The sequence below is a fragment of the Acomys minous genome (genome assembly GCF_964271855.1).
Source record: "Acomys minous genome assembly, chromosome: 13".
Classification (NCBI taxonomy): domain Eukaryota; kingdom Metazoa; phylum Chordata; class Mammalia; order Rodentia; family Muridae; genus Acomys; species Acomys minous.
This window is the reverse complement of record NC_140495.1, coordinates 104,902,367-104,929,118: the sequence shown is the minus strand read 5'-3', so window position 1 is coordinate 104,929,118 and position 26,752 is coordinate 104,902,367. Positions and strand designations below refer to the sequence as shown.

General features: G+C 51.0%; 1 protein-coding gene across 2 annotated transcripts; it reads left to right on the top strand.

The window, feature by feature from the left end:
* The first annotated feature begins 555 nt into the window (after positions 1-555).
* Positions 556-15,090, top strand: RRP1 (ribosomal RNA processing 1). Of its 2 annotated transcripts, none has more exons than XM_084752473.1 (13): positions 556-786; positions 1,581-1,663; positions 3,041-3,098; positions 5,105-5,190; positions 6,357-6,418; positions 9,535-9,664; positions 9,747-9,811; positions 9,955-10,145; positions 11,336-11,415; positions 12,114-12,211; positions 12,860-12,879; positions 13,593-13,709; positions 14,585-15,090. In XM_084752473.1, exons 1-13 carry the CDS (start codon positions 654-656, stop codon positions 14,773-14,775), a joined length of 1,314 nt encoding a protein of 437 aa, XP_084608599.1. In that variant the 5' UTR covers positions 556-653; the 3' UTR covers positions 14,776-15,090. The 2 variants fall into 2 exon arrangements, with proteins under 2 accessions (XP_084608599.1, XP_084608598.1); XM_084752472.1 differs by having other exon boundaries at positions 558-786; positions 14,582-15,090.
* Positions 15,091-26,752: the final 11,662 nt, after the last annotated feature.

Sequence of the window (26,752 nt, the reverse complement as noted above, 5' to 3'; positions counted from 1 at the left end):
ACATTTCCTGAACCGGGACACACCCAAGTTTTGCACCCTCACTTTGCCCTCTCTAACACGTATACTCGCCAGTCCACCTTCAGGATAGGTGCCCTGCACCTTGTTCCATAATCTGGGTCATGATAGTTTTCTTGCTTTTTTCTGTCCAGGAAAGCAGATGTCCGGCAAGAAGCTTGGCGGAGTGAATTTCCTTGGGCACCAGCGCCTTAGGGCTCAGGTAAGGTGTTTGGGTAAGGCTTGCAGTTCTCACAAATGTAGGGACAGGATGCTGAGCAAGGGGCAGCTTCACTCGCCCTTCCATAGCTGAGTGTTGCAGTTGAGGACAGGCTGGGCCAAATCAAGACCTTTTTTTTTTTGTAACGCAGCCACTCCTGCGTTGCGTGCAACGCTCGTTTTCAGTAAAGAGGAGGGCGAGCCAATGCTCTTGACCTTTCCAAGAATCAGGGATGGTTCCCAGTATCCCAGCAGCCTACAGTTGCTCCTCCCGGCCACTGGAGGCGGTAGCGCGGGCCGGGACACCGTCCGGGACGTTTTGCAGCGTTGTATCGCTTCAGTTTGACGTTGGCAGTGGGGTCGCGCAGGCGTGACGCGCGCGTGTCGTCACTGGAGCGCCCCAGCGGAAGCGGGGAGTGCGTGTTGTGAGGGTCTTCACCATGGTTCCTGGCGTGCCGCTCCCCCCGGAGATCCAGCTGGCGCAGCGCTTGGCGGGCAATGAGCAGGTGACTCGGGACCGCGCGGTGCGGAAGCTGCGGAAGTACATCGTGGCCAGGTCGCAGCGGGCCTCAGGTACGCGGGCGAGCGGGCTCGGAACCCACGCCGTGTGCTCCCGCGGTTCTCCTGGCTCTGGCCGTCCCCGTCGGAATGCGCGCTTTCCCAATTCTTCTGTAGCCTCCTGGTGCTCTTCGCCGGCCCTTACCAGTGTTCTGCGTACTTGACGGAGTGTCGTCGAGTTTCCCAGGAACGTGCCTTTTGTTGAGTGGTTTCTATGCTTCTGGTCCTCAGAGAGCGACACCCTCCCCACCCACCCCCCGTCAGCAGCCTCAGCATCTCCTGGATATCCCTTCACAGTTGCAGATTCTAGATTCTCTGAGCAGGGGTTTGGCTGAGTTCATGGCCATATGCTTTAGGAAGCGCTACAGGGCGGTTTTCCACGTTCCGAGAACCGCAATTTGGGAAATCGCCTCACCGAATGACGGTGTTGTCCTTTGCTAACCTCAATAAGAAACTTAACTTTCACCGTTTGATCTGTGAGATGTAATAGGAAAGCTACATTGACTGGCTTAATTAAATTATCACTGCATCAACTATGGGTCACCACTCAGTCCAAAAAGTGTTGAGGTTCTGAGTTTTAACCTTGTGGGACTAACCCTGTCGTTTGGCTGGTGCACGAAGCTACTAGGGGAGCTCCTCCCGACACAGGGATGGCAGTTGTGTTGGCAAATGTTTTGGGGGAAGGGCTCCCTGCCCACTTCCTGCACAATAATTGATTCTGGAGTAATTCAGGCAGTCGAACTTCCTTCCTGGCAAGGAAAGGTGGGTCCCAGTGTCCACCGAGCCTCACTGTTGCTCTTGTGATGCAGGTGCCTTTACTCCAGATGAGCTCCTGAAGGTGTGGAAAGGACTGTTTTACTGCATGTGGATGCAGGACAGGCCGCTCCAGCAGGTGCGTACATGGGACGGTCTCTACAGAACATGGGCAGGAGTAGATGGTGGACTGATGGGCAGGTGTTTATCCCCCCTGCCCCCCAACATGGCCGGAGACACTGGGTCGAGTCACTCAACTTACATCTCTTGTTCTGTGTGCCTGGCTTGAGCATCTTGGTGACATGGTGGCAAACCTTGTCATCCACAAAGCGGACTGAAGTTGATGGTCTCACATTTTTCCCTGCTTTGGTTGGAAACTTAGTCCTGTTACAGTAGAAATAAGGGCAGAATCCTGCTGAAAACAGCTGTCTCTTTGTTAAGCTACCTTAGGAGGCTTAGCCAGTGCACTGGGCAGGGCTTAATACCAAGAGACAGAAAGATAGTGAGTGATTTGTGTGTCTGCTTACTCCCTTTCCATCTTGGTACTCACCATGTAGTAGTAGTAGTAATTAATATTGTCCTTTTTAAAATTTTTTTTATTTTTGGAAATAGGGTTTCTTTGTGTAGCCTTGGCTGTCCTGGACTTGCTTTTGTAGACCAGGCTGGCCTTGAACTCACAGAGATCTGCCTGCCTTTGCCTCTCAGAGTGCTGGGATTAAAGGTGTGCGCCACCACACCTGGCCCATATGATTATCAATGCAGTAGTCATTTCTTAACCCACTATTACACGAATATCCGACACAGAGACCTGCTAGGTTACTGATAGCCTTAAACACTAGGGCTGGGCAGACATAAAGCCCCTCGGCCACCTTGTTATCTCACAGCCACACGTCCCATGTCACTGGCTTCAATTGTTCCTGTCTGGGCTGCTTCCCATGCACATCCCATAAACACTTGCATGTGCTTCACTTGGGCTGCATCTGCTTCATCGCGCCAGTCCTCGAAGCAAGATCCTCCAGGCCCCGTGCTTCTAGCTCACGCTAACCCATGGTGGCCTCCTTTCTCCCTCTGCCCCACATCCTTCTGGGGTCCCAAGCCCATCAACCTTAGCTCCACCTTCTTCTCGTCTGTCCAGCCAGGTGCAGGCAACTATATTGGCCAATCAGGGATAACTTGGGAGGCAATGTTACACAGCATACTTGGTATATGTGAGGTTGTGCTCTTAAGACAGCAAAGATCTTGGGGGACAGACAGTTAACCCTTGGATACATAGTAGCTCCAGACCAACCTCTACACCTCCATGTCCCTGCAAGGCTGCTGCCTCAGTGAGGCCAGTTCTGACTCCTGCTAAGTCTGATGGTTTCCACAGAGTAGGCCTTTTGTAGCAAGGAGCCAGGCAAAACTTGAAGGCCAACTAGCAGCTGGTTGTTTGTGTGAGGTGAGTGGGCCTTGGTTGTGTTTGCTGTCCGAGCACAGCACTTCAGGGCCTGAGGTGTGCTTCCTATTTCTCTCACAGGAAGAACTAGGAAGGACCATTTCCCAGCTCATCCATGCTTTTCAGACCACAGAGGCACGTGAGTACAACACTGAAGCCAGGCCCGTCCCTGTCAACACCAGCATCTGAGATTCAGAGAGACCAATGCAGCAATGTGTTCTCAGACCTCAAGCTACAGGGAGGTGGCTGTGCGGGTGCTTGTGGTATGGAACAGGGCCCAGTGCTCAGCCTGAACACACTCACTCTACCAAACAGCCATGGCTCAAGAGTGAAAGGAGAGGTACAGCACGCAGGCTCCAGCCTGGTGTCGCCATCCCATAGTGTTAGCTGGTAGTCATGACACTCATTCTCTTAGTGCAGTGCTTTCCAACCCTCCCAATGCTGCGGCCCTTTAATACAGTCGTTCCTGCTGTGGTGACCCCCAACCAAAAAATTATTTTTTTTTTTTAATTTTTAAAATTTTATTTTTCTGAGCCGGGCGTGGTGGCGCACGCCTTTAATCCCAGCACTCGGGAGGCAGAGGCGGGCGGATCGCTGTGAGTTCGAGGTCAGCCTGGTCTACAAAGGGAGTCCAGGACAGCCAAGGCTACACAGAGAGACCCTGTCTCGAAAAACCAAAAAAAAAAACAAACAAAAAAAAAAATTTTATTTTTCTGTATATGAGAGCTCTATCTACATGTATATCTGCAGGCCAGAAGAGGAGATTAGAGGGTATAGATGGTTGTGAGCCACCACGTGGGTGCTGGGAATTGAACTCACAACCTCTGGAAGAGCAGACAGTGCTCTTAACTGCTGAGCCATCTCTCCAGCCCCATAAAATTATTTTAATTGCTACTTCATAACTAATTCTGCTGCTGGTATGAATTGTAGTGTAAATATGTTTTCCAGTGGTCCTAAGGTGACCCCCCTTGAAAAGTCATTTGACTTCCAAAGGGGTCATAACCCACAGGTTGAGAATCGCTGTCTTAGTGTGTTTCCTAGCTCTTTCATTTTCCGACCAAATCCCACATCCTGCCTGTTTGTTGGAATCACCTAGGCAGCCTTTAAAAATCCTGGGTCTCAGGCCTTGGCTCCAGCCTCTTTGTACTGCTCTGAGGCAGTCCTGACAGAGGAGCTGGAGATGCGTGCCCGTGTCCTCAGCGAGCTGGGCAGAAGTTGGCACAGTGAGGGGACATAGCACATTTCCTGGTTTGGGAGAATCCCTCCGCCCTCCTCTCTTTGGAGACAGGTTCTTACTGTGTAGCTCAGGCTGGCCTTGAACTTGGGATCTTCCTTCAGTTTCCCTGGGCACTAGCATCACAGATGTGTGTCATGGGGTCAGGAGAGAGTGGCTCTGTGCACCCAGCTCTCAGAACTGGCAGGAGACTTGCTTTGCTAAGTACAAAGCTGAAGTGATCACTTGGTGCTCTAGTGACCAGGCCACCGTGACGGAGCCATCTGAGCAGCCCTTTGCTGGGGTGGATCTTGTAGAGAAGAGGAGTTGCCCTCCCTGGCTTCCAGTTCTGGGGTTTCCCAGGGCTGGTTCCTCCTTGTCATACATGTGTCGCCTTCTCTGATTGAGTGAGATTGGATAGGGTCCACTCAAGACCTGCTCTAGTGCCCTGAGCACGACCCCTCTGTTCTGTCTGGTGACCTTTTAAAGTACCAGAGGTTTAGACCTTCTCCATAAGATTTTTGGGGACACAGTTCAGACTGCATCCTGTGTCTGCCTCATCTATTACCTGCAGGGTTAGTGCATCTAGCTAGGCAAGTGCCAGACATCTGCCTACAGCTCTGCTTCAGTGACTCCTTGCTAAAGGTCTAGCTTGGGTGTCGAGAGAGGGCCTTAGTCCAAGCCAAGGTAGGGACAAAGGCCTGGGGAGAATGTGTCCCCAGTAGTCACTCCTTTTCCCAGACCCTTGCTTCCTCTTTGTGCGTTTGTGCAGACATCAGAGTGACAGCTTGACTTGAGGTGTTTTCTCTGGAGCCTGGGAAGCCTCACTTCTGAGCTCCAGGGCTGCCCGGGAGGGACTTCTGTGGGCGTGCTGTCCCCACCCCTACTTGGCTCCAGGATTCATGTGTGTGTGTGTGTGTGCTTTCTCCTAGAGCACCTGTTCCTGCGGGCGTTCTGGCAGACCATGATCCGAGAGTGGGTGGGCATCGACAGACTGCGCCTGGACAAGTTCTACATGGTGAGGCAAGTGTGGCCCCAGGTTGTGCAGTGAGGCACCCTGGGGCGGAGGAGTCCGCAAGGGCTGGTTTGGGATGTATGTGGCTGCAGCACTACTCTAGCTTGACACGCCCCATCTCAAGGGTTAGTAGGAGGTAAAGCAGGAGCCTGGCCTTAGTCCTCCCTGTCTGTAGAGATCCTCTTTTGGCTGAGGATGGCTCTGGGTTTTCTTTCTTCTCTGTGTTGTGCTCCTTTCAGCCAATGTGTTGCTTTCCAAGGCCCATTTTAAGAAAAGATTAAAAAGTTTTTTTGTGTATGAGTTTTGCTTGTGTGTCTGTGCGCCGGCTGCCCCTGCATGTCAGAAGAAGGCATTAAGGGCCTCCGGAACTACAATTACAGATGGTTGTAAACCACCATGCAGGTGCTGGGAACTGAACCAGGGTCCTCTCGAAGAGCAGTAAGCGCTCTTAACCACGGAGCCGTCTCGCCAGCCTTCAAGGCCTATTTCATCTATGTGTTGTGTGTGACCAAGTCTAGCGGCTCAGCTTGTGGCAGGGCCTACTTTCTCAGTGGCAGTTTAGGTAGGCACAAGAGTCAATCCTGTGTTGTCCCCAGGTGTGACATCAGGCCTCTGGTGTGCTCTTTTCCCAGTGGCTCTTGGGTCCCATGTATCCTTCGTTGTCTTTTTACTGTGACCTGGATCCACAGTAGGCATATTATTTTAAGATCTAAAGCCAAGAAAACTGCCTAAAACGCTGAACCATGTCAAGGGGGAGTGGGCCGCCATGGAAAGGCTGCTGAGCCTTGACTAATGTTGCAGTGGTTCAGAGTGGAGTTTGCCTGTGTCTCACTCTCTGCTGGGGAAAGGAGAGCTTGGGAGAAGTGACTCTGCCTCCCTTGGGAGGAGCCCAATGCATGCCCTGACCACTGTGCTAACTCCAGTTTATAGTTCCCACTCAGGTAAGCCTGCCTTTCTGTTGCTCAAGAGCCAAGGGCAGAGCTTTGGTGTCCAGGCCCAGGGTCCTGAGGGCATAAAGTGTCATGGCCACCAATATCCTTCCTGTCTGCAGCACTCCGCCCAGTCATGCAGCTGACTGAGGCCTTACTTCATGGGGCTTCTGGGACACGGGGGAACTTGGTGACATGTTGACTGGTCTCCTGCTAACGTGATTTTCTTTTGTGTCTAAGCTCATGAGGATGGTCCTGAGCGAGTCACTGAAAGCTGTGAAAACCCAAGGATGGGAAGAAAGGTGGGTCCACACTGAGAGTCAGATCCTACAGGCAGGTTAGGTCAGGGACCTGCGTCCTCTGGCTCCTCCTGAGCTCTGATTTTCTCTTGTGATTCTTTGTTATAGGGAGGTAGCCTATGTGTTACTTGGTACCACAAATGGTGCTGAGTCAAGATAGTTTTGTAAAGTAAAATGGTTCAGATGGTGCTGTCTTCTCTGAACTGTGCTATCCCACTCATTTTTTAAAAAATACTTAATTTTAATTTATGTGCATTGGTGTGGGGGGTCTCAGATCTTGGAGTTGCAGACAGTAGTGAGCTGCCGTGTGGGTGCTGGGAATTGAACCCGGGTCCTTTGAAAAAGCAGGCAGTGCTCTTATTTTGTTTCTTTGTTTTTGTTTTGTTTTTCAAGACAGGGTCTCTCTGTGTAGCTTTGGCTGTCCTGGACTCGCTTTGTAGACCAGGCCAGCCTTGAACTCACAGCAATCCTCCTGCCTCTGCTTCCCAAGTGCTGGGATTAAAGGCATGTGCCACCACACCACTGAGCCATCTCTCTAGCCCCCATTTCTATAGTCAGGAAGAATTATGTACACTGGTCCTAACACATGTGCAGGCAAGGGCCTCTTTTTTATTTTTATTTTTAACCATTTATTTATTTATTTATATGTACACCTGCATGCCAGAAGTGGGCACCAGATCTCATAGATGTTTGTGAGCCACCATGTGGTTGCTGGGAATTGAACTCAGGACCTTTGGAAGAGCAGACAATGCTCTTAACCTCTGAGCCATCTCTCCAGCCCCAAGGGCCTCATTTTAACAGGCATATGGTATGGGCAGCTGTGCTGTTGGTGGTCATATTTCATCCAGGCCCCTTGCTTTTGACCACAGTGTTTAGGTGGACTGGCCTATGACCCTGAGCAGTGGCTGGCTGTGTTCCATCCGACCGTGACTTCTGTGGCAGCAGTAGGCTTTCACTCCTCTGGGGTTCTGCTTCTACTCTTGTTCTCTGGGATGCTCAGGTCTAGAGAGCTAACCCCTAGGTGCTGCCTGCTTACCTGGGGTTCTGCTTCTACTCTTGTTCTCTGGGACGCTCAGGTCTAGAGAGCTAACCCCTAGGTGCTGCCTGCTTACCTGTGTCCCTGCGTCCAAGATGGGGCAGCAGGTTCCAAGCTGTGTGTCAACCTGAGTCCAATACCAAAAATGTTTGAATGTTTTCATATTTTTAAAAAAAATTTTATTACATATACAGTGTTCTGCTTGCATGTACACCTGCACAGCAAAAGAGGCCACCAGATCTCATTATAGATGGTTGTGAGCCACCATGTGGTTGCTGGGAATTGAATTCTGGACCTCTGGAAGAGCAGCCACTGCTCTTATCCCTTGAATCATCTCTCCAGCCCCTCATTTAACATTTTTAAAAGTAATAAATATTTTGACTCTTTTTTAACTCTTAGGCATCATCAAAACCTCCAATTTTTGTCATTGTTTGGTTTTTTTTAAAGATAGTGTCTCTGCACAGCCCCGGTTTCCCTGTAACTCACTGTATAGACCAGGCTGGCCTCGAGCTCACAGAGATCTGCTTCTGCCTCCGGAGTGCCCGGATTAAAGGTGTGTGCCACCATGCCCAGCGACCTGAAGAGTAATTCTAACTCTAATAGGCAGCTGATTTGGAAGTTCTGAGGGCAATGCAGGTGTGTCTACGTGGCACTGCCTAGGGTGTTTCTTTTTCTTTTCTTTTGTCGGGGTGATGGCAGCAAAAGGAGAAAGGCCTGGAAGGAAATTTAGATAGGATAGCAAAAGTCTGCATTAAAGAAGCTGACTTTGTAAGCCTGAGTCACCAGAGTGGCACCAGTTGTCAGCGGTACTTGCAGGGAGCTGGCCTTGGGCCACTTTGCAAGATCGAGCACCTCCTGCGAAAGCTAGAGCCACTCCCCCCAGCCCACTGGGCGCCTCAGGATGAGCGCATGCTGGGCTGTGGTGTTCAGAGCCACCCTGCTTCAGGGCTCTCTTGCCTTCAGTTTTGAGTAGTTTCTTTCTTTAATCCCTATTGGGACTTTGAGACCCGTGGCTCTGCGTCATTTCAGGGCTCAGTTGTGGGTTACTAGTGATTCACACAGAATTCATTGTGGCATTTTAAATTTAGTTAATATTCTCTGATTTGCTGGTGCAACTTTGTTTTTGGAGAGCACCCAGAAGAGCCCTGGCCCTGGCGGAGCCCAGGCGGTGTGCTTGTCTGGTGTGCACAGCCTGGCTGCGGTGTGCTTGTCTGGTGTGCAGAGCCTGGCTGCGGTGTGCTTGTCTGGTGTGCACAGCCTGGCTGCGGTGTGCTTGTCTGGTGTGCACAGCCTGGCGGCGGTGTGCTTGTCTGGTGTGCACAGCCTGGCGGCGGTGTGCACAGCCTGGTGGCGGTGTGCTTGTCTGGTGTGCACAGCCTGGCTGCGCTGTTGCTGCTGCTTCCATGTGTGGTAGTATCTGGAGCTTGCCTGACTCTGGTCTCCCTTTAGGTTTTGTGCCTCATCTTGCCATTGGCTGCTTTGCCCTGAGCCTGGCACAACGTCACTTTTCCTTCCAGTGTTTGTGACCATTCACTGGAGCCGTCGAGGGGCTCCTTGGATGGCATGTGGCACAGTTTCAGGCTTTTAGGGAGTCTGCACTGTCAGCTGCTCAGGGCTCTGAGACAGTCTGGCCTGTGTGCCAAGGAGAGTGACAGGTGCATGGCTTCCTCATGTTGCCAACTCACTGGCCACACAGCAGGGTCAGGGAGGCCAGCCATGGCCTGTGGCCCGGCCCTTGTGGTGCACCTTCCTCTTGGCCTCTGGTCTGTTCTGACACATTTTCCTGAGTAGAGAGGAGCAGCCAGCAGAGCATCTCAGTGGCCACATTTCCACTTGTGTCTTGAATATGCAAAAGGCCTATGTATATTCGCACATGCTTTGTTTGTGGCCACGTGCCAGGCTCTTGTCGTGTGTTGCACAAACCTGGGCCAACAGGATTCCTTTGTGCTGCTCAGACCCAGACCTCCTGGTCTTTGCATGTGGATGTGAAAGGTCAGAGTGTTCCTGCCGATGTAGAGGGAGCAGGGATACCGCTGACCTGGGGCCGCGTGGCCACCACTCTTCTTTCCTTCTCTCTCTCCAGACAGATTGAGCAGTTGCTGGAGCTGCTAACCACCGAGATACTGAACCCTGACAGCCAGGCCCCCAATGGGGTGAAGAGCCACTTCCTAGAGATCTTCCTGGAGGAGCTGACCAAAGTGGGCGCTGCAGAGGTAAGGGGGCTCAGGTGAGGTCTGAGCTGTGGCTCATGTGCCCAGTACTGAACACCCCTCCCATCTCTTGGTTTTCCCACAGCTCACTGCAGACCAGAATCTGCAGTTCATCGACCCCTTCTGTCGGATAGCAGCCCAAACTAAGGAGTAAGTGATGGGCGGCTCCTTGGGTCTGACCTTCCTCACTTTTTCCTCTTAAGCCTGTGGCCATTGGCCCTCCATGCTGTGAGATTGGCGTGGTGTCTGAGAGTCCACACCAATGGGCTCTCTGGCCTCTGCTTCACCCTCAGTTCCTTAGTTTTGCATAAGATCACTCGGAGCATCTTGGAGACGATTGTGGAGCAGGCTCCTTTGGCCATTGAAGACCTGATGAATGAATTGGACGCACAGTCTGGGGAGGGTGAAGTGTCAGGTGATGATGCCGAGTCATCAGAGGGTGAGCAGGAGCTGCAGGACACACCGCCCAGGAATCTGCCTGCAGGTGAGGAGCCCTGGCCCAGCCGAGGCTGATCCCAGGGCTCTTGCTGGGTTGGTCTAGTTGTCCTGGCTCTTCTCTCCAGAGTCCCTTATTGCATGGCATAAAATATATGCTAGGCTCCTCTCCTAAAGCTGTCTCAGAACTTGACTGCTGACTCAGTTCCTGGAGCTCCTGTCTAAGCCTGTAATGCCCCCTGCGTCCTGTGAGGTGCCCTGACCCCCCTTTCACAGGACAGCATCTACCCAGGTTTTGTTTCTATTTGGGGTGGTGTTGGGAATGGAGCTTAGGCCATATGCACGTTCTAACCTCAGTCGTGCCCAAGCCCTCACCTTCTCCTTCACCTGCGATTCCCTGTTCCCATCAGTCCTGTCCTGTCCCTGCCCTCCAGTCAGTCTGTGTCTAATTGCAGGGAGGGACAAGTGAGTAGACTGCACATTCTGCTTATAAATGGCCCCTGAAGGGCTTTGGGGTGGCCCAGGCTTCTGGTAGCAGTGAGTCTAGCCTAACTTTGTCTTGATGCTGTGGTCATGGGTTCTCAGAGAGGGGGTTCTCTGCACTACTGGTGTCCCCTTTCAGCTTTGTTGCCAGCGCTGGTAGCTTCCTTCTAGTGGGTCAGCTGACACACCTCCTGGGCATCCTGTGTGCCTTCCCATCTTTCTCTTAACTGCCCTCTTTTGGCGAGGCCCATTGGTCTCTGCTTGTGGCTCAGAAAATCATCCTGCAGCTGTTGTTCTTGGCACCAGTGTCCCAGAGCACTAATGTCCAGCAGCCCCTCACCTAAAGGCCATGCTGAGAGGGTTGTGGGAGGATTGCCCAAGTTTAAGGCCAGCTAGAGCTGACGTAACAAGGCCCTATCTCAATTCCGCTCCCCACCAACAAGGCACTGCTGCCAGAGTTCTGAGACACAGCTGAGCCCAGTGTCCCAAGCTGAGCTAAGCATGGCTTCAGTGGTCCCTGGCCTAACCCGCTGCTGGGACACCTGAGTCTGCCTTTGCTGCCCAAGGTGCCTCTTGACTTACACCCATCTCCTGAAGGTTTCCTCATCTCTTCACTCCCTTGGAGACCAGCTGCTTGTGCCCTCCCCAGCTTGTGCCATTGCATGACCAAGAGGGTCCTCAGTGCCGTGCTGTTGGTATTGAGGCACCCCTACACCAGGCATGGTACCTTGAGTTCAGGCTCCATTTTGTTTTTAGGCTCCACACATAGGGCTGACCCTGAGGCAGTCAAGGAGCAGGCATGGGATGACGAGGAAAACACTGGCCCTGTACTCCAGGTAAACATCAATGTTTGGGCTACAAGGTTGGCCTTTACCCTCTGGCCCCACAGCCAGGAAGTGGTCAGTAACAGGGATGTGCAGATAACCTTTATGGAGGTTGGCTTTAGGGGGAGGATGGTTGATGGACAGCTGGGCAGCTCTTGGTAGGTGCTGGGAGGTTGATGCAAGGACTAAGCCAACTCTGCTGCCCCTCTGTGGCACACCTTTTGTTTTGAGTAAGTAGTCTGACCCTGCCATTAGGGTGCTGGCCTTGAACAGGGTGGCACAGGCTTATGGTTTGCGTTTGGGTTATAGCTCCGAGTCAGCTCAGGGAATGGGGTCAGGTGCATTGCAAAGGTCAGATGTCAGTAAGCATTCTTTCCTGTCTGCTATGGCTTGTAAGGAGTTTGAAGCTAAAGGGGACTTTAAGGGCAGCCACACAGTAAGACCCTGTCTCAGAAAGAAAGTGAAATGGAGTTAGAGGCTGCCTTCTGAAATCTGGTGCTTCTTTGGGGCTGTGCAGCCCTGAGCAGCGCTGGTGCCTGTGGGGTGGCAGTTTCTGTCAGCTGGCTTGGCTGCTAAGTGCTGAGTGGGCTGGGTCTGCTCTTGTGTCTGAGCCGAGAATGCCAGTGTTGGCCAAGCCCAGGAGGTGCGGGCTGTGCTCTGGCATGTGGATGCTGACTGGCCCCTGTGCTTTTCCCTTCTTTTTGTAACAGTTTGACTATGAGGCAGTTGCTAACAGACTGTTCCAGCTCGCCAGTAGGCAGAGCACCCCTTCTCAGAACAGGAAGCGCCTATACAAAGTGATCCAAAAGTAAGTCAAGAGGCCTGGCCTCACCCCTGCTGCGTCCTTCATGGAAGTCAGCTGTTTGCTTACCACCCAGCCCCACCCCACTGCCTTTCCTGTGTGTTACCATGTGAAGTGGCCTGAGCCAGAGAGTATTACAGGATGTTTGATCACATTCTGAACCCCAAGATTGTGTTATTCACTGGGAAAAAACTTTTTAATTGTGGTGTAGCCCAGCCATAGCACACATCTTTAGTCCAAGCACTTTCTGCTTGAACACTGTAAACAGGATTAAATAAAGTCAACCACAGGTCAAGAGATGGAGCAGGCAACCAGTTGACAGGAAGTGAACATAGGATTGTTAAGGAAAAAAGCCATAGAGAGGAAGAGAAAGTCAGGAGGACAACTAAAGGAGACACACAGGAAGTAGAAGGGAGGGGGTTTGAAGGAGGTTTTTTGAGGTGGTGTGGGAGAGGGGGATTCTTTCTGGTATGTCGTTGGAGGGGGAAAGTCAGTGAACCCCTGCATCAGCTTCTGAGTCTGTATTATTAAAATCGAAAGTTGAGATTTTGTTAAAAACAAGGTGGACATCAGACCTTAGGAAGGCGTCTCACTAAGACAGTCCCCTGAGGACAGAGCCACAGCCAGAGCTAATGTTGTCTGTTATTCTTTCAGGTTGCGGGATCTGGCTGGAGGTGAGGATCTGGGGGGCACTAAGATGGTCTCTCTCTCTCTCTCTCTCTCACACACACACACACACACACACACACACACACACACACACACACACACGAAGAGCCAGTGCCTGTGGAGGAGTCCGCAGCCACCCCTGAGGCATGAGAGAAGCCCCTGCAGCGGTCTGTGACGTGGTGGGGGAAGGGCAGGCAAAGGCCCCAGCACTCACTGCCTCTCTGTGCTTGCACAGTGCTGCACAGACTTCTTTGCCAGTCCTGGTCCTGGGAGGCCTTGTGACCTTTCACTGTCCTGTTCTGGCTTGCTAGGGAGCCAGCCTCTCTTCCCTCACCAGAATGTACCTTGATGCTTCGTGTGGGCCGTAAACTTATGCCAGTATTTCTAGATGAGGTTCACACTAGAGTGTGTGTGCTGTGCATGTGATGGGTGTGTGCCCAGGAACCCAGTGCAGAACCGAACATGAGTTACCACCGTGCATGTGCAGCCTCATACACTTTAGCCGAATAGCCTGTGTGAGGAAGAGACCGCGGCACTGTACACGTGCCACAGACTGCCTCTCCGTGTTTCCTTGCTTCTGAGCTGGGTCTGTGTCCACCCCTAACGTGGGTCTCAGCAGCTTAGTCATTGCAAACATGTTGAGTCTCGTATGAGAGCAGGCCTTGCAGAATGGAGATGATGCATTCCCTCCACACCCTGACTGTCACCTGCTTCTCAGGCACTTTCCCTGAAAATGAAATCTCTGAAAAGGCCTGCAAGAAGCTGCTAGAAGGGAGGCGGGAGAGGAAGAAGAAAAAGAAACGTTTGCCCAGATTGGAGCCACAGAATGATAAAGGTAGGTCCCTGGGCGGTGGTTAACATGTGGGCTGCCTCACACTTCTTGTCTCCCTTACTGGTGGTGCTGCCTTTTCTTAGGCTCCCTCCCTGCCCTCGGTGCTCCTGGCCTGGGGACCCCGTCACTCTCCACTCTTCTCTTTTTTAGTTGGAAGTCCTCCAGTGCTCGGACTAGACTACCTCTCTCTGGCCTCTTGCACTCTTTGATCGGAGCCCCCTCTGTCCTTCTCTGTCCTTTAGTGGTCCAGAGCCTCACCACTCAGCACTGTTGCTTTCTGGACCTCTACCCCGTGGCCTTCCTGGTGTGTGTCCTAGCTTGCAGCACTCTTGCTAAAGACTGTCCAGGGCCTGCCGTACGTTGTTGGTGGCCTTGCCCTGAGATAGGTTTTTCATGTGCTAACCTAGGATCTGCGCTGTGAAGGGTCACTGGGTTTACCATCTCTGTCCAGCTAGCTCCTCACTGAGGTCCATCCATATTGGTCCCAGCTGCAGCCTTCTCCCCGGCCTGCCCTAGGCCTGGCTCCAGCCTCAGTCTTCCAGATCTGACAGGGCAGGTTGAGTTATGTTTGCTGGCCTAGGGGTACAGGCTCTGGCCACTTGTCGGATAGCCATCTCTGCCTCCCTTCCTGCACCCTCTTCTCACTCCGATTCATGTCTGGGCTCTTTATCCTGAGCTCTGCCTGATCTTCCTGGGGACTTGGTCCTTGAGTCCAGCTCTCTCTGATATCCACTGCCCACATAACATGGCTGCTCGCTGGTCAGCAGCCATGTCTGGTACTGTCCCTAATGCTGACACCATAGTTGCAGAGTTGGGTGAATGGAACCCACTGTATTGCCCAAGCAGCTTGCTCACAAGCCTCACTGTGTCCACAGCAGGAAGCGAGACAGAAGCCTCAAGTGCGGATCCTAGCCCAGGGATAAAGAGGAAGAGAAGTGGGAGGACGGATGAGAAGGCTGGCCAAAGAGGGCGTCCTGGGAAGAGGAGGAAGCCTAATGCTAGAGCAAAGGGGGCTGGCGTCCAGCAACTAAAGCGGAAGAGGAAACAGGCATTGCCCAGTGAGAAGTAAGGTACACAGCCCAAGCCGGCCAGCCTTCCTCCTGCACCTGGGGCAGGATGGAGCCTTTCTTTAGTGCTGGCCTTCAAGAACACTCCTGCCTCAGAGCCACTGCCTGCACACCAGAAGTTCATTAAGACTCAAAGGTTCACATGTACTGTGGGCAGTGGCTATACCTGACCCTAGCCAGAGGGTTAAGAGATTGAGTCCAGCCTGGGTCCCAGCGTAAGACCCCCGTCTCAGCCTCCCTCCCTGAAAGTAAGGAAAACAAAACCTATATTTACACCTTCGGCTGCCCACAAAATAAAACTACAGGTCCTTACAGCACATGGCTGCTTCTGCCCTTTGTTTGGACTTCTATGTGGAGGTGGTAGATGCTACTTCCTGGGTGATGTGTATATTTTTATTAACTTAAGTGTGTGCATCTGAGAACCCTTGCAAAAGAGCCTTCCAGGTGACCGTGGGTTGGCGCTCTGTACTTCCACCTCACACACTTGCACTGTTGAGGGTATGCAGGAGGTTCCTGTGTCTGAGGTGACAAGGCCATGGCAGGAAGGCCTGGCTGTTGCCACCACCTCTCTTTGGGACACTGTCGTGTGCCTGTGGACACAGCATGCATTGAGACCCCAGCCTGGGGGCCAGGACATGGCCTTACTGGGCTGTTGTTGGTCAAGAGTAAGGCAGACTCAGGCCTTTTGCTTCAGGTTTGTCTCTCCTTGGGGATCACTGGGACGGCCAGGTTGCACGGGGCCAGGTGACAGGCCATGGGAGGAAGGACAGTGCCAAAGCCATCTGCATGCCCCTGGAGGTTGTGCTGGAGGTGTGCACTGGAGACAGCATTAAAAAGTGTGGTGACACGCTGGTTCTCAAGTCAGTGTTCCTGCTACTGAGTGAGGCCCGGGTTCCATGCCTATGTCCTGGGGAAGGCCTGCAGCCAGCGCCATGTGAAGCACTTCTGTCTTAGGTTCCCTCTAGTAACCGCCTCACTCACACCAGTCGCCGCGTGCCCTGCTGTTGACTGTGGCTCCTTACTGATGTGTCACGCACAGCTGAGGATGGCATCATCAGTGTGTAAGTGGTCAGCTTTAATCCTGTATGAGTGGCTTTGAGAACAGGCAGTCTACACCATCCACCCACTATGCCATTCATGAATTATTAGGACATTCTCAGGCCTGGGCAGCCACCGCCAGTTAGTCGTCAGTTATGCCTGGTGTGCTTTAGCTAGCAGCCCTCCCTGTGCTGGCAGCCTCTGATCTGCATCTGTCTGCCGGCTACCCTGCTCTGCACACGTGTACCTGTGATCGTGTGGGGCATGATCTTGGCATCTGGCTTATTTCACTTAGCTCTTCTCAGGACTCATGCCTGTAGCATGTGCTGGAGCTCCCTGTGTAGACAACCTCACTTAGAGTATGTTTCATTTATGCCTGTGGACACTTGGGGTGTCTGCCCTGGGCTGTACATCGTGCACATGTGTCTTCACTGCTCTGGGGGAGACACCCAGGAGTAGAATTGTCTAGGCAACTGAAAGACCTCCAGGCTTTTCTGCAGCACGGTCAGTTGACCTGTTGCAGCCTTAGGCATGACAGCTGCTCCTGGTGTGACCCTGAATACAGCTGCAGCTTCAAGGAAGGCTCTACTGCCTCCACATAGCCCCAGGATGTGGGAGTGGACTGGGTGCCCCAGCATTACCTTCTCTTCCCAGGGTGGGGAACCTGCCCTGCCAGGTGTGGCAGTCCCTGTTCTATCAGTTGATCTGAGGAGGTGATGCACCAAGAGGTTTGTCTCCGCCTCTGAGTGTGTGAACTCAACAGGAAAACAGGCCCCTCCTCAAGCCCATACAAGCATGAAAACTCAGGAGAGAGGGAGTTCCATGGTGCTGACCGGGTGAGCTCCAGGACCCCACAAACACGAAGCACCCCTAACGCTAAAGCCCCTCTTTGAAAGCTGTCTTTCACACCTGCCTGTGTGCTTTGTGTTCACACCCGAACAAGGCAAGATTCTACACAAATGGCTTCTGCTCTGTATCGATGAACCAAGGACACAGAGGAAAAGCCCATGCAAGTTCAGTACAGCCCAACGTCTTTGATCTCAAATTGTTTGCATCTACAGGTGTTGGAGCCCGTAGTAGGTATGGAGGGTGGGCGGATGTGATTTATTTTTAATCTTTCTCAAGCGGGGTGGTGGTGGCACATGCCTTTAACCCCAGCACCCAGGAGGCCGAGGCAGAAGAATCTCTGCAGTGAGGATGATGTGTGAAGGTTGCAGGGCAGGCAAAGCCCAGGCCCAGAGAGAAGGGATACTGTATCTTGGATGGACCTGAAGGCAGTCCTGGGGACCTCAGGTTTTTCTCTTGAGGTCTTTAGCTGATGAGATAAGACAAGGGCCCTCCACCCACACACACAGAGGGGAGGACTGCCTGCTTTATTAATAGCCTGCTAAATTAAATATCAACTCTTATTTATTTCCATGCTGTTTGGTCGTTTGTTTTTCGAGACAGGGTTTCTCTCTGTAGCCTTGGTTGTCCTGGACTTACTTTGTAAATCAGGCTGGCCTTGAACTCACAGTGACCTACCTGCCTCTGCCTCCCGAGGGCTGGGATTAAAGGCATGCGCTACCACTGCCTGGTGCTCCATGGTTTCTTAATTGCCCTCCTGACGTGGATGCAGGCTCTGTCCTTCAAGTGAGTCTGTGCCCAGAGAGGATGCTTCTGCTGAAGCCAGCCCCAGGAACCTGGTCCCCTTTCTCTGCTAGACCTCCCTACAGGCTCTGATGAAACTGACCTTCCCCAACGCTTTATTCCTGGCTCCATGCAGAGCTTGCCCATCGAAGAGCAGGACCCTTTTCTTACCTTCATTCTCAAGGTTTCTGTTGCTGCAGTTAGTACCATGACCAAAAGCCATCTGGGGAGGAAGGATGTCAGGGTGAGAAGTGAGGCAGGAGCTGATGCAGAGGCCATGGAGGAGTGCTGCTTACTGGCTTACTCAGCCTTTTTTAGGGGGTGGGGTACTTTGAGACAAGGTGTCTCTGCGTAGCCCTGACTGTCCTGGAATTCTGCCTCCCAAGTGCTGGGATTAAAGGCGTACACCATCAACACCCAGCTTAGCCGATTCCTAATGCCCAGGACCAATAACCTAGGGGTGGCACTACCCACAATGGCCTGGGCCCTCCTACATGACTAAGAAAATGTTCTACTGGCCTGCCTGCCTACAGTTTGGTTTTTCAAAGGCACTTTCTCAATTGAGGTTCCCTCCCTTTGGATGACTATAGCTTATGTCAAATTGACATAAAACTAGTCAGCAAAATAGATCTTTTGTCAATTTGACAGAAACATCATTATTAAGCCACAACTTTCCCCACCCCCAACATATTAATATCAGCTCAATATAAAACACTTTACAAACTTAGAAAGTCCTATGGTCTTAGAAGTTCAAACACTTAAAGGTGTTTTAAGAAATCCAGAGTTGAGGCCGGGCATGGTGGCATGCCTTTACTCCCAGCACTTGGGAGGCAGAGGCAGGCAGATCGCTATAAGTTCAAGGCCAGCCTGGTCTAAAACGGGTCTAGGGCAGCCAAGGCTACACGGAAACCCTGTCTCGAAAAACCAAAAAACAAAACAAGAAATCCAAAGTCTGGCTATGCTTTTGGTGGCTCATGCCTTTAGTCCTAGCTTTTAGTCCCTGTACTCAGGAGGAAGAGGCAGAGGCAGGTGGATCTGTAAACTGATGTTTTCATCCCACCGTGTGTTCTGTTTGCCCACCACAGGTGTCCAGTTTGGTGGCGTGTCACAGGTGCAGAGACACAGCCTATGTTAGGACCTTTTCATCACCCACAGAGAAACCTCCCACTCTGTGCCCTTGCCTCTGGAGCCGACTTGGGGGAATATCTGGGTAAAGCTGTGTCCTCAGTAGCCTTGTGTGGCAAGGACAGCTGGGGATCACAGGCTGAGGTGCACTTACTGTTTCTTCATACAGTATATGGCAGGATACTGTGACCTGTGTCCTCCCTTTGCATCTCATTTCCTTCAGCTGGTCATCAGACATGCTTCTAGGAAGGTCACACTACAGACAACTGTGCAGCCCGTGCCCACGAGCTTGTACACATACTCTAACATCTCCACCCACCTGTCAATCACTCATGCATCTTTGTAGCATCCATCTGCTTCCCTAACATCTAGTGTGCCTCTCCTGGCGTCTGCCCACCCACCACTCCTCTCTGCCCATGTTTTTACTGCTCTGTCTATTGTCCAGGCCATCTCCTTATCTATGACCTCAGATGACGGGGACTTTCACCACAGTTTTATATGCAAAACAGGCATCCTTCCAGGGTTATAATCTCTTCTGAAGATGACACCCTTCTGTCATTTTCCATATTGTGACATCTCATCCTTGAACTCCCCCTCCCCCGCCCCAGCATACTGAAGTCACTGTGGGCAGGGGCTTGTTGCCAGGGAGCCTTGGCCTGCATCTTGGGGGAGGGACAGACCAGAGAGGAAGCCAGTGGGCACTAGGCCACCTCATCTCCTTGTGTCACCTCCAAGTCCCTAAATGGAGTTCCAGGATCTGCCGCTAGGGGAAGTCTGGGTCCTGGCTAAGGCTCCGAAGAGAGCAAGCATGCATCTCTAGTTTCTTGCCGGCTGGCTGTGGTTTCCAAGGGAACAGGCTTGGGCGGCGGGAGGGAACTTTCCTCCCAGTGCCTCTCTACAGCTGAAGTGCCCCTCTGTTACCTGTGTCCAGTTGTCAGTTTCCATTCCACTGTGCTCCTAACCAGACTATGATGCTCTGAACAAGTGCTTTTTGTCACTGCTTTTCTAAGTTCTGACTTGATAGGGATCGAAGGGGTGCAAAGCATGGGTGGTGCGACTCACTACATCAGGCCCTGAGCCAGGTTTCTACTGGCTTAAACAAGAAGCGGGATTCCTAGCTGAGCATCTGCACTAAAGTTGAGACTACTGACTGGTCCCTGTAGCCCAGACCCCAGCAAGGGGCGTGTAACAAGGCCACATACCCCACAGTCCTACACTGTCACAGTGATGCCCAGACCCTCTGGGGGCCCACTGGGTTGGAGAGCTGTCTGGGCCTCTGCCAAGTGCAGTGAAGGCAGGAAACCCAGGTTTCCCCTACTGACATGTCAGCTTCCTGATCCAAGTGGAGCCACAGTTCCCAGAGGGGCAGTGCCAGCATGTGACTCTTCCATGCTGTCCTGTCTGCCCATCACTCCCTACACCCTCATAGCCTCCAGTCTGTTGGTGCCTTTTAGGTCTCTGAAATGTATTCAGAAAGCCTAGCACTTACAGGAGGGGGAGGTGGGTGAGTGGGTTGCTTTACTCTGGGAAGTTAGAACAGCTGTCCTCAGGCTGAAAGTGGTGGCACACACCTTTAATCTCCGCACTCAGGGGCCAGGTGTGGTGGCACATGCCTTTAATCCCAGCAGAGGCAGGCAGATCGCTGTGGGCTCGAGGCCAGCCTGGTCTACACAGCCAGTCCAAGACAGCCAAGGCTACACAGGGAAACCCTGTCTCAAAAAACCAAAAAAATAAAAATAAAAAAATAAAATAAAATCTCTGCACTCAGGAGGCAGAGGCAGTTGGATCTTTGTGAGTTCAAGGCCAGCCTGGTGTATAGAGTGAGTTCCAGGACAGCCAGAGCTGTTACACAGAGACACCCTATCTCAAAAAACAACCAACCAACCCTGTCCTCCGGCCTGCTTTGTTGCAGCTTACAGAAGCGTTGGTCCACTGACCTCTGGCTCCCTTCTACATGGTGCCTTCTTCCCTCAGGGTGCACCCTTCCTGCAGCACACACCAGAGCTGGGTGTAGACTGGGACCCAGGACCAGGGCAGGGACAGGGAGCAGGAAGTAGAAAGTAGGAATCCTTCTTAAGTACCAAATACCAAGAGTGCTTAAGAGACCTGCCTTCTCCCTTCCTCCTTCAGTCCCCACTGGCAATGTCACACCAGCCATGGCCTTGAATCCTTTTCACTGGATTTCTACAGCCTACCTGGTTACCTTATTGCACAAGGAATTCTTTTTTTTTTTTTTGGTTTTGCGAGACAGGGTTTCTCTATGTAGCCTTGGCTGTCCTGGACTCGCTTTGTAGACCAGGCTGGCCTCGAACTCACAGCTATCTGCCTGCCTCTGCCTCCTTTTTGCTAAGAAGTTCAATCTGTCTCTTGAGACGGGCACTCATATTCACCAAATCTCTCAGCTGTGTGCCTGCCAACGAAGACTCATCTTTTTTTTTTTTTTAATATGGTTTTTGGGCTGGAGAGATGGCTCAGAGGTTACAAGCACTGTGTGTTCTTCCAAAGGTCCTGAGTTCACTTCCCAGCAACCAGATGGTGGCTCATAACCATCTATAATGAGATCTGGTGCCCTCTTCTGGCCTGCAGGCACACATGGGGGCAGAACATTGTATACATAATAAAATAAATCTTTAAAAAATATATATTTTTTTTATTATTAGTGGAGGGTGGTATGTGTGTGCCATGGCGTGCTCGTGGGGGTCAGAGGATAATTTTTCCAGAGTCGGTTCTCCCGCTGTGGGTCTGGGGATGGACCTCAGGTGCGCTGGCTTTGTGTGCTGTGTTGTAGGACCCACTGAGCAGTCTCCTTCCCCAGCCTGTCTTAATAGGGGGTTCCTTTCTCATCAAGGAAAAGTGAGAGCAGCAGGCAAGGAGACTGCTATTGCTGATAACATACCTGTCTCCACAGGGGACTCACAGCATGCAGGGGCCACACAGGAAAGTTACCTGGGAAGCCTCTGATGACCAGGAGACAGAAGGAACAAGGGGAGGTGGCAGGGGCTGGACTGGTTGGTTTTTGTTAGCTTGACACATCTAGACATGCCCGGGAAGAGAAACCTTGGTTGAGAAAATGCCTCCGTAAGAGTGGCCGGCCTATAAGCAAGTCTGCAGGACGTTTTCTTGGTTAATGACTGATGGGGGAGGGCCCAGATTACTGCCTGCTGCCACCCCTGGACAGGTGGGCCTAGATGACATTAGAAAGCAGGCTGAGCAAGCCAGGAGGAACAAGCCAGCAAGCAGCATTTCTCCACAGCCTCTTCAGTTCCTGCTTCCAGCTTCCTGGCCTGCTTGACTTCCTGTCTTGCTTCCTTCAGTGAGCTGCAAATAACACCGTCTCCCCTTCGAGCCGCTTTGGTCAGTATTTTATCACAGCAATGGAACCCTAAGATGGGGATCTCCTGAGGCTTCTGAGGGTTGAGCAGGCGAGTCAGAGCAAGAAACTGAGGGTGGGCTGGCGTGGGACATTTCAGCAGGCTTGGCGCGTAGGCACTGTGCCCAAGTGTCCGGTACCCGTCTGAGGTGACGAGAGCAAGACATCCCTTAGAAACAGCAGCTGGGTGGGGGCCTAGCCATCTGGGTATGAGTGAAAGGTGGGCTCTTGGCTTGGTTGGTCACTGTCTCTAGAAAGTGCAGTGCCAGCTCAGCAGTGCCAGCCAGTGCTGCCCTAGGTGTCCTAGCACCAGCTGCAGAAGCCAGAAAATGCAGTCCTCACAGCCCAGCTTCCTTGCCTGCTGGTTTTCTAGGTTTTGCCCACAGCAAATGAAAGGGAGGAGAAGGAGAAAGACAGAGACTTCATCTTTCTTCTTTCCTTCTTACGGATGTCTCTACATCACAACAAACAGTTGCAGCTCAACTCCTAGCAAATAGCTGGTTCATGGAAACCAGGAGGAAGCAATTGTCTGGGGACAACCACTACATTGGGAAAGTCCACCTGAGCCCAGAAGGGGGCGCTGCTGCTCTGGCTGATGAAGAGCACCACGAGGGCAGAGAGAGTGTAGGGGACAGACACAGGCCCTGTGGGCATGTAGGCCACTTCAGGCACATGAAACCTCGTCTGGTCACACACACACACACACACACACACACACACACACACACACACACACACACACACACACACACACACACACACACACACACACACACACACACACACACACACACACACACACACACACACACACACACACACACACACACACACACACACACACACACACACACACACACACACACACCCCAAAGCCTGGAGTGGATTGTGTACACGTGTGCATGTCTGTGGAGAGCGTTATCTCCACTGTAGCTCATTTTAGCCCACTGATTCCACACCGTCACTTTAACATATGTGGAAGATAATGAAGGTATAAAGAAGAAAGGATTTGTTTGTTTTGCTTTCAGGGTTTTGTTTGGCTCACAGTTTGGGAAAGTCGCAGTCTGTGTCAATTAGCTCCATCACTCTGTGGTCTCTGATGAGTCCGACTTTGACAGGAGCATGTGATAGCGCACAGCTGATCATCTTGGTGACCTGGATGTAAAAACAAACAAGTTAGAGAAAGACCTTGCTGAGGCCCCCGCAGTGCCCCTTAGGCCCGTCCCTCCAGTGACCTGAAGACCTCCCACTAGGTTCCTCCCCTAAGAGCTTCCACCACCTTTCAGCACAGCAGAGCTGGGGGCCAGCCTCCAGGGAAGAGTCAGCATTCAAGTGACAAGTGACGGTGATGCTGGAGAAACTTGGAGTAAAATTGATGCCATAAAAAAAAAAATAAATAAATTGGGGCTGGGGAGATGGCTCAGAGGTTAAGGGCACTGTCTGTTCTTCCAAAGGTCCTGAGTTCAGTTCCCACACCACCTACAATGAGATCTGGTGCCCTCTTCTGACAGGCAGGTAAACATGTGAGCAGAATATGTATAAATAATAAATAAATATTGAAAAAATAAATTTACTAATGTTTCTGGGAAGTGTTGGGTCTTACCTTTAAATCCCAGCACTCAGGACAGCTAGGGCTACACAGAGAATTCCTGTCTCAGAAAACAAAAAAACAAACAAACAAAAAACCAAACGAAAGAAACAGAAACAAAGAGAAGGAATTTACTAGTGAGCTTACTTGGGAAATACTTATTAAACACTTATTACACCAAGTAGAATTTAGCTAAAGACAGGCGGTAAAGAGTGCTAACAGGCTTGTTAGAAACGTTGAGAAAGAAGTCTGTGCCATAACTGAAGTTTAGGGTTGCTGAGAAAGTTTCTGCTAGAGCTTATTCATCAAGGTTGACCTCCAATTAAGCCTTTTTCCCATAACAAAGGATGGTAACCCTGAGTTACAGCCAGCCCGCAGGGCCATCTGCACAACAAAGAACACCTTCTAGGGAGCAGCTCCAGGGACCATCCTTAACCCCTGGTCCGTCCTTAAGCCCCCTGGGCTATTCAGGAAAAGCAGCAGTTCTGCCAGGTGGGCAAGGTGACCCTCGGTAACAGCTGCTGGGAAAAAAAAACAACACTGCTGTATTTAAGAAATGATTCTGACAATACCTTTGCTATGTAAACCTCTCATCTGCCCAAGTGTCCAGACTTGTAGTCTCCTGTCCCTGTTTAAATTGTTCAAAGTGGCGGGGAGTGGTGGTGCACACCTTTAATCCCAGCACTTGGGCAGATGGATCGCTGTGAGTTTGAGGCTAGCCTGGTCTACAAAGTAAATCCAGGACAGCCAAAGCTACCCAGAGAAACCCTGTCTTGAAAAATAAAAAAATAAAAAAAGAAAGAAAGAGAAAAAAAAGCTGGCATGGTGGTGCACGCCTTTAATCCCAGCACTTGGGAGACAGAGGCAGGTGATCGCTATGAGTTCGAGGCCAGCCTGGTCTACAAAGCGAGTCCAGGACAGCCAAGGCTACACAGAGAAACCTTGTCTCAAGCAAGCAAACAAACAAACAAACAAACAAAAAACCCAAAAAAACAAAACAAAACAAAAAAGATGAATGCCCACAAGCTTCAGAGGTCTGCAAGTTAGTGAAATCTATTTGAGACCAGCTTCTCTTTAGGTAGAGTCTGGTGTGCTAATTTATAAGACCTTTTTTTCCTTCTTTTTAAAAACAATGTCATTATTATAGTAATATTACTATTTATTATTAGTAGTATTTTCTATGTACAGATTGTTTTTTACTATCTGTAAAAACTATCTGTTCTTTTTGTTACAAATTTTTTGTTTGTTTGTTTGACTGATTAAAAGTTTGCATCACCACTGCTGAACTCATTACAAATTTCAAGCTAACTTTTTGTTACAGATTTTTAAAATTATATATTTTTATTTTATGTACAATAATGTTTTGCCTGAATGTATATCTTTATGAGGGTGCCAGGTCCCCTGGAACAGGAGTTACAGACAATTTTAAGCTGCCACATGGGCGCTGGGGACTGAACCCAAGTCCTCTGAAAGAGCAGCCAGTACTCCCAACCAATGAGCCATCTCTCCAGCCCAGCTTTTTTTCTTTCATAATCTCTTAAGTGTGTGGAGTGACTTCTCACTGAGAAGGCATGGTCTAGAACACCCACTTATTATTTTTAAATATTTATTTATTTAATGTATACAAGTGCTCTATCTACGTGTACTCCTGCAGGCCAGAAGAATGCATTAGATCTCCTTATAGATGGTTGTGAGCCACCATGTGGTTGCTGGGAATTGAACTCAGGACCTCTGGAAGAGCAGACAGTGCTCTTAACCTCTGAGTCATCTCTCCAGCCATTCCCCTCCCCCCCCTTATGTTTAAACAGTTTTGTTGTGGTGATATGCAATGCAGAATTCACCAGTGGTAACTGCCCTGAAGGATGGCAGTGGATGAGGATGAGGATGGTGGACGAGCTCACCAGACATAGGCAGAAGTAGGGAGTTAATTTTACACACCAAGTGAGGAGGTAGATGAACAGTGCCTGGGGGCATGCTAAGGACCTGCTCTCACCTGAGCTTTTTCCCTGTGGACCATCAGGTAGTGTTTCAGTTAGCACATTTACAGGATTGCAGAGCCAGGACTTTCACGCCGAGGAAAACCACACCCATCAGCAGTGGATGCCCGTCCTCAGCCCCTGATGCCAGACTTGCTTTCCATCTCGGTGGACTGTCCTCTTCTGGACACTTCATAGAATTGGAATCCCTTGGGTGGCTTTGTCTGGCTTCTTTACTTGAACACAAGGTCTTCAAAGTTCGCCCAGGTTGAGTTCCTTGTTAAAGGTTGAATAATAATCTCCAGGGAGGATGCACTGCTATGGGGTACCTGAAGAGGAGAAACTTGAGGTGCCTGAAAAAGTACTTACTCACCTCTGGAAGGGATGTCCCAGGCAGAATAGCGAGAAGCTCTAACCCCCACCCACCCCCACACATCCCCACACATTTGTTTTCAAAGGCAACAATGGCAATTGTGACGTATACAGAAAGGCAGCTCTGGACATCATCGGCAAGCAAGCATTGTTTACAGAAACAGTGAGAGAGTCCCGGAATGGCAGGGCAGTTAACCTTTAGGTCAGAGTCACATTGTTAAGGAATTTGTGGCTGATCCAGAGAGCAGTTCACTCTAGGGAATTATAACAAACTTAAAATGACCAGAGACCCGTTTGCCCAAGATAGTTTTAGCACTTAAAGTATTCTTTTTTTTTAAAGATGTATTTATTTATTATGTATTCAGTGCTCTGCCTGCATGTACACCTGCAGGCCAGAAGAGGGCACCAGATCACATTCTAGATGGTTGTGAGCCACCATGTGGTTGCTGGGAATTGACCTCAGGACCTTTGGAAGAACAGTCAGTGCTCTTAACCACTGAGCCATCTCTCCAGCCCACTTAAAGTGTTCTTAAGGTTACTTTCATGAAATGTGCAATAGTTCAGGAACCCACCGCAGTACCGTGGATGCCTCCATTTCTCTGATAGTGGACTCCTCTCTGTTCTGGGTGGCGCTGCTGTTGACTGGTGTGAACAGGTGTGAACAGGCTCCTGCTGAGCACCTGATGTTCTTTGGCCTGGAGCGTGGATTGCGGGGCTGCTGCTGGCTTCTTTGAGAACCACCAATGGGCCCATGTGTCTGTGTGCTTTAATTTTATTTACTACTTATTTATATTATGGAGGATAGAGGACCACTTTTCAGAAATCAGTTCTCTCCTTTTGCCCTGGTCTGGGCATTACACTCGGGCTGTTAGGCTTGTGTG

What these genes read in the sequence shown, in the direction of transcription:
- RRP1 (XM_084752472.1), top strand. Translation starts at nt 654, where the DNA reads ATGGTTCCTGGCGTGCCGCTCCCCCCGGAGATCCAGCTGGCGCAGCGC. An exon ending in CTATACAAAGTGATCCAAAA is followed by an intron (nt 12,212 to 12,859) that starts GTAAGTCAAGAG and finishes TTATTCTTTCAG; the next exon opens with GTTGCGGGATCTGGCTGGAG. An exon ending in GGAGCCACAGAATGATAAAG is followed by an intron (nt 13,710 to 14,581) that starts GTAGGTCCCTGG and finishes CTGTGTCCACAG; the next exon opens with CAGGAAGCGAGACAGAAGCC.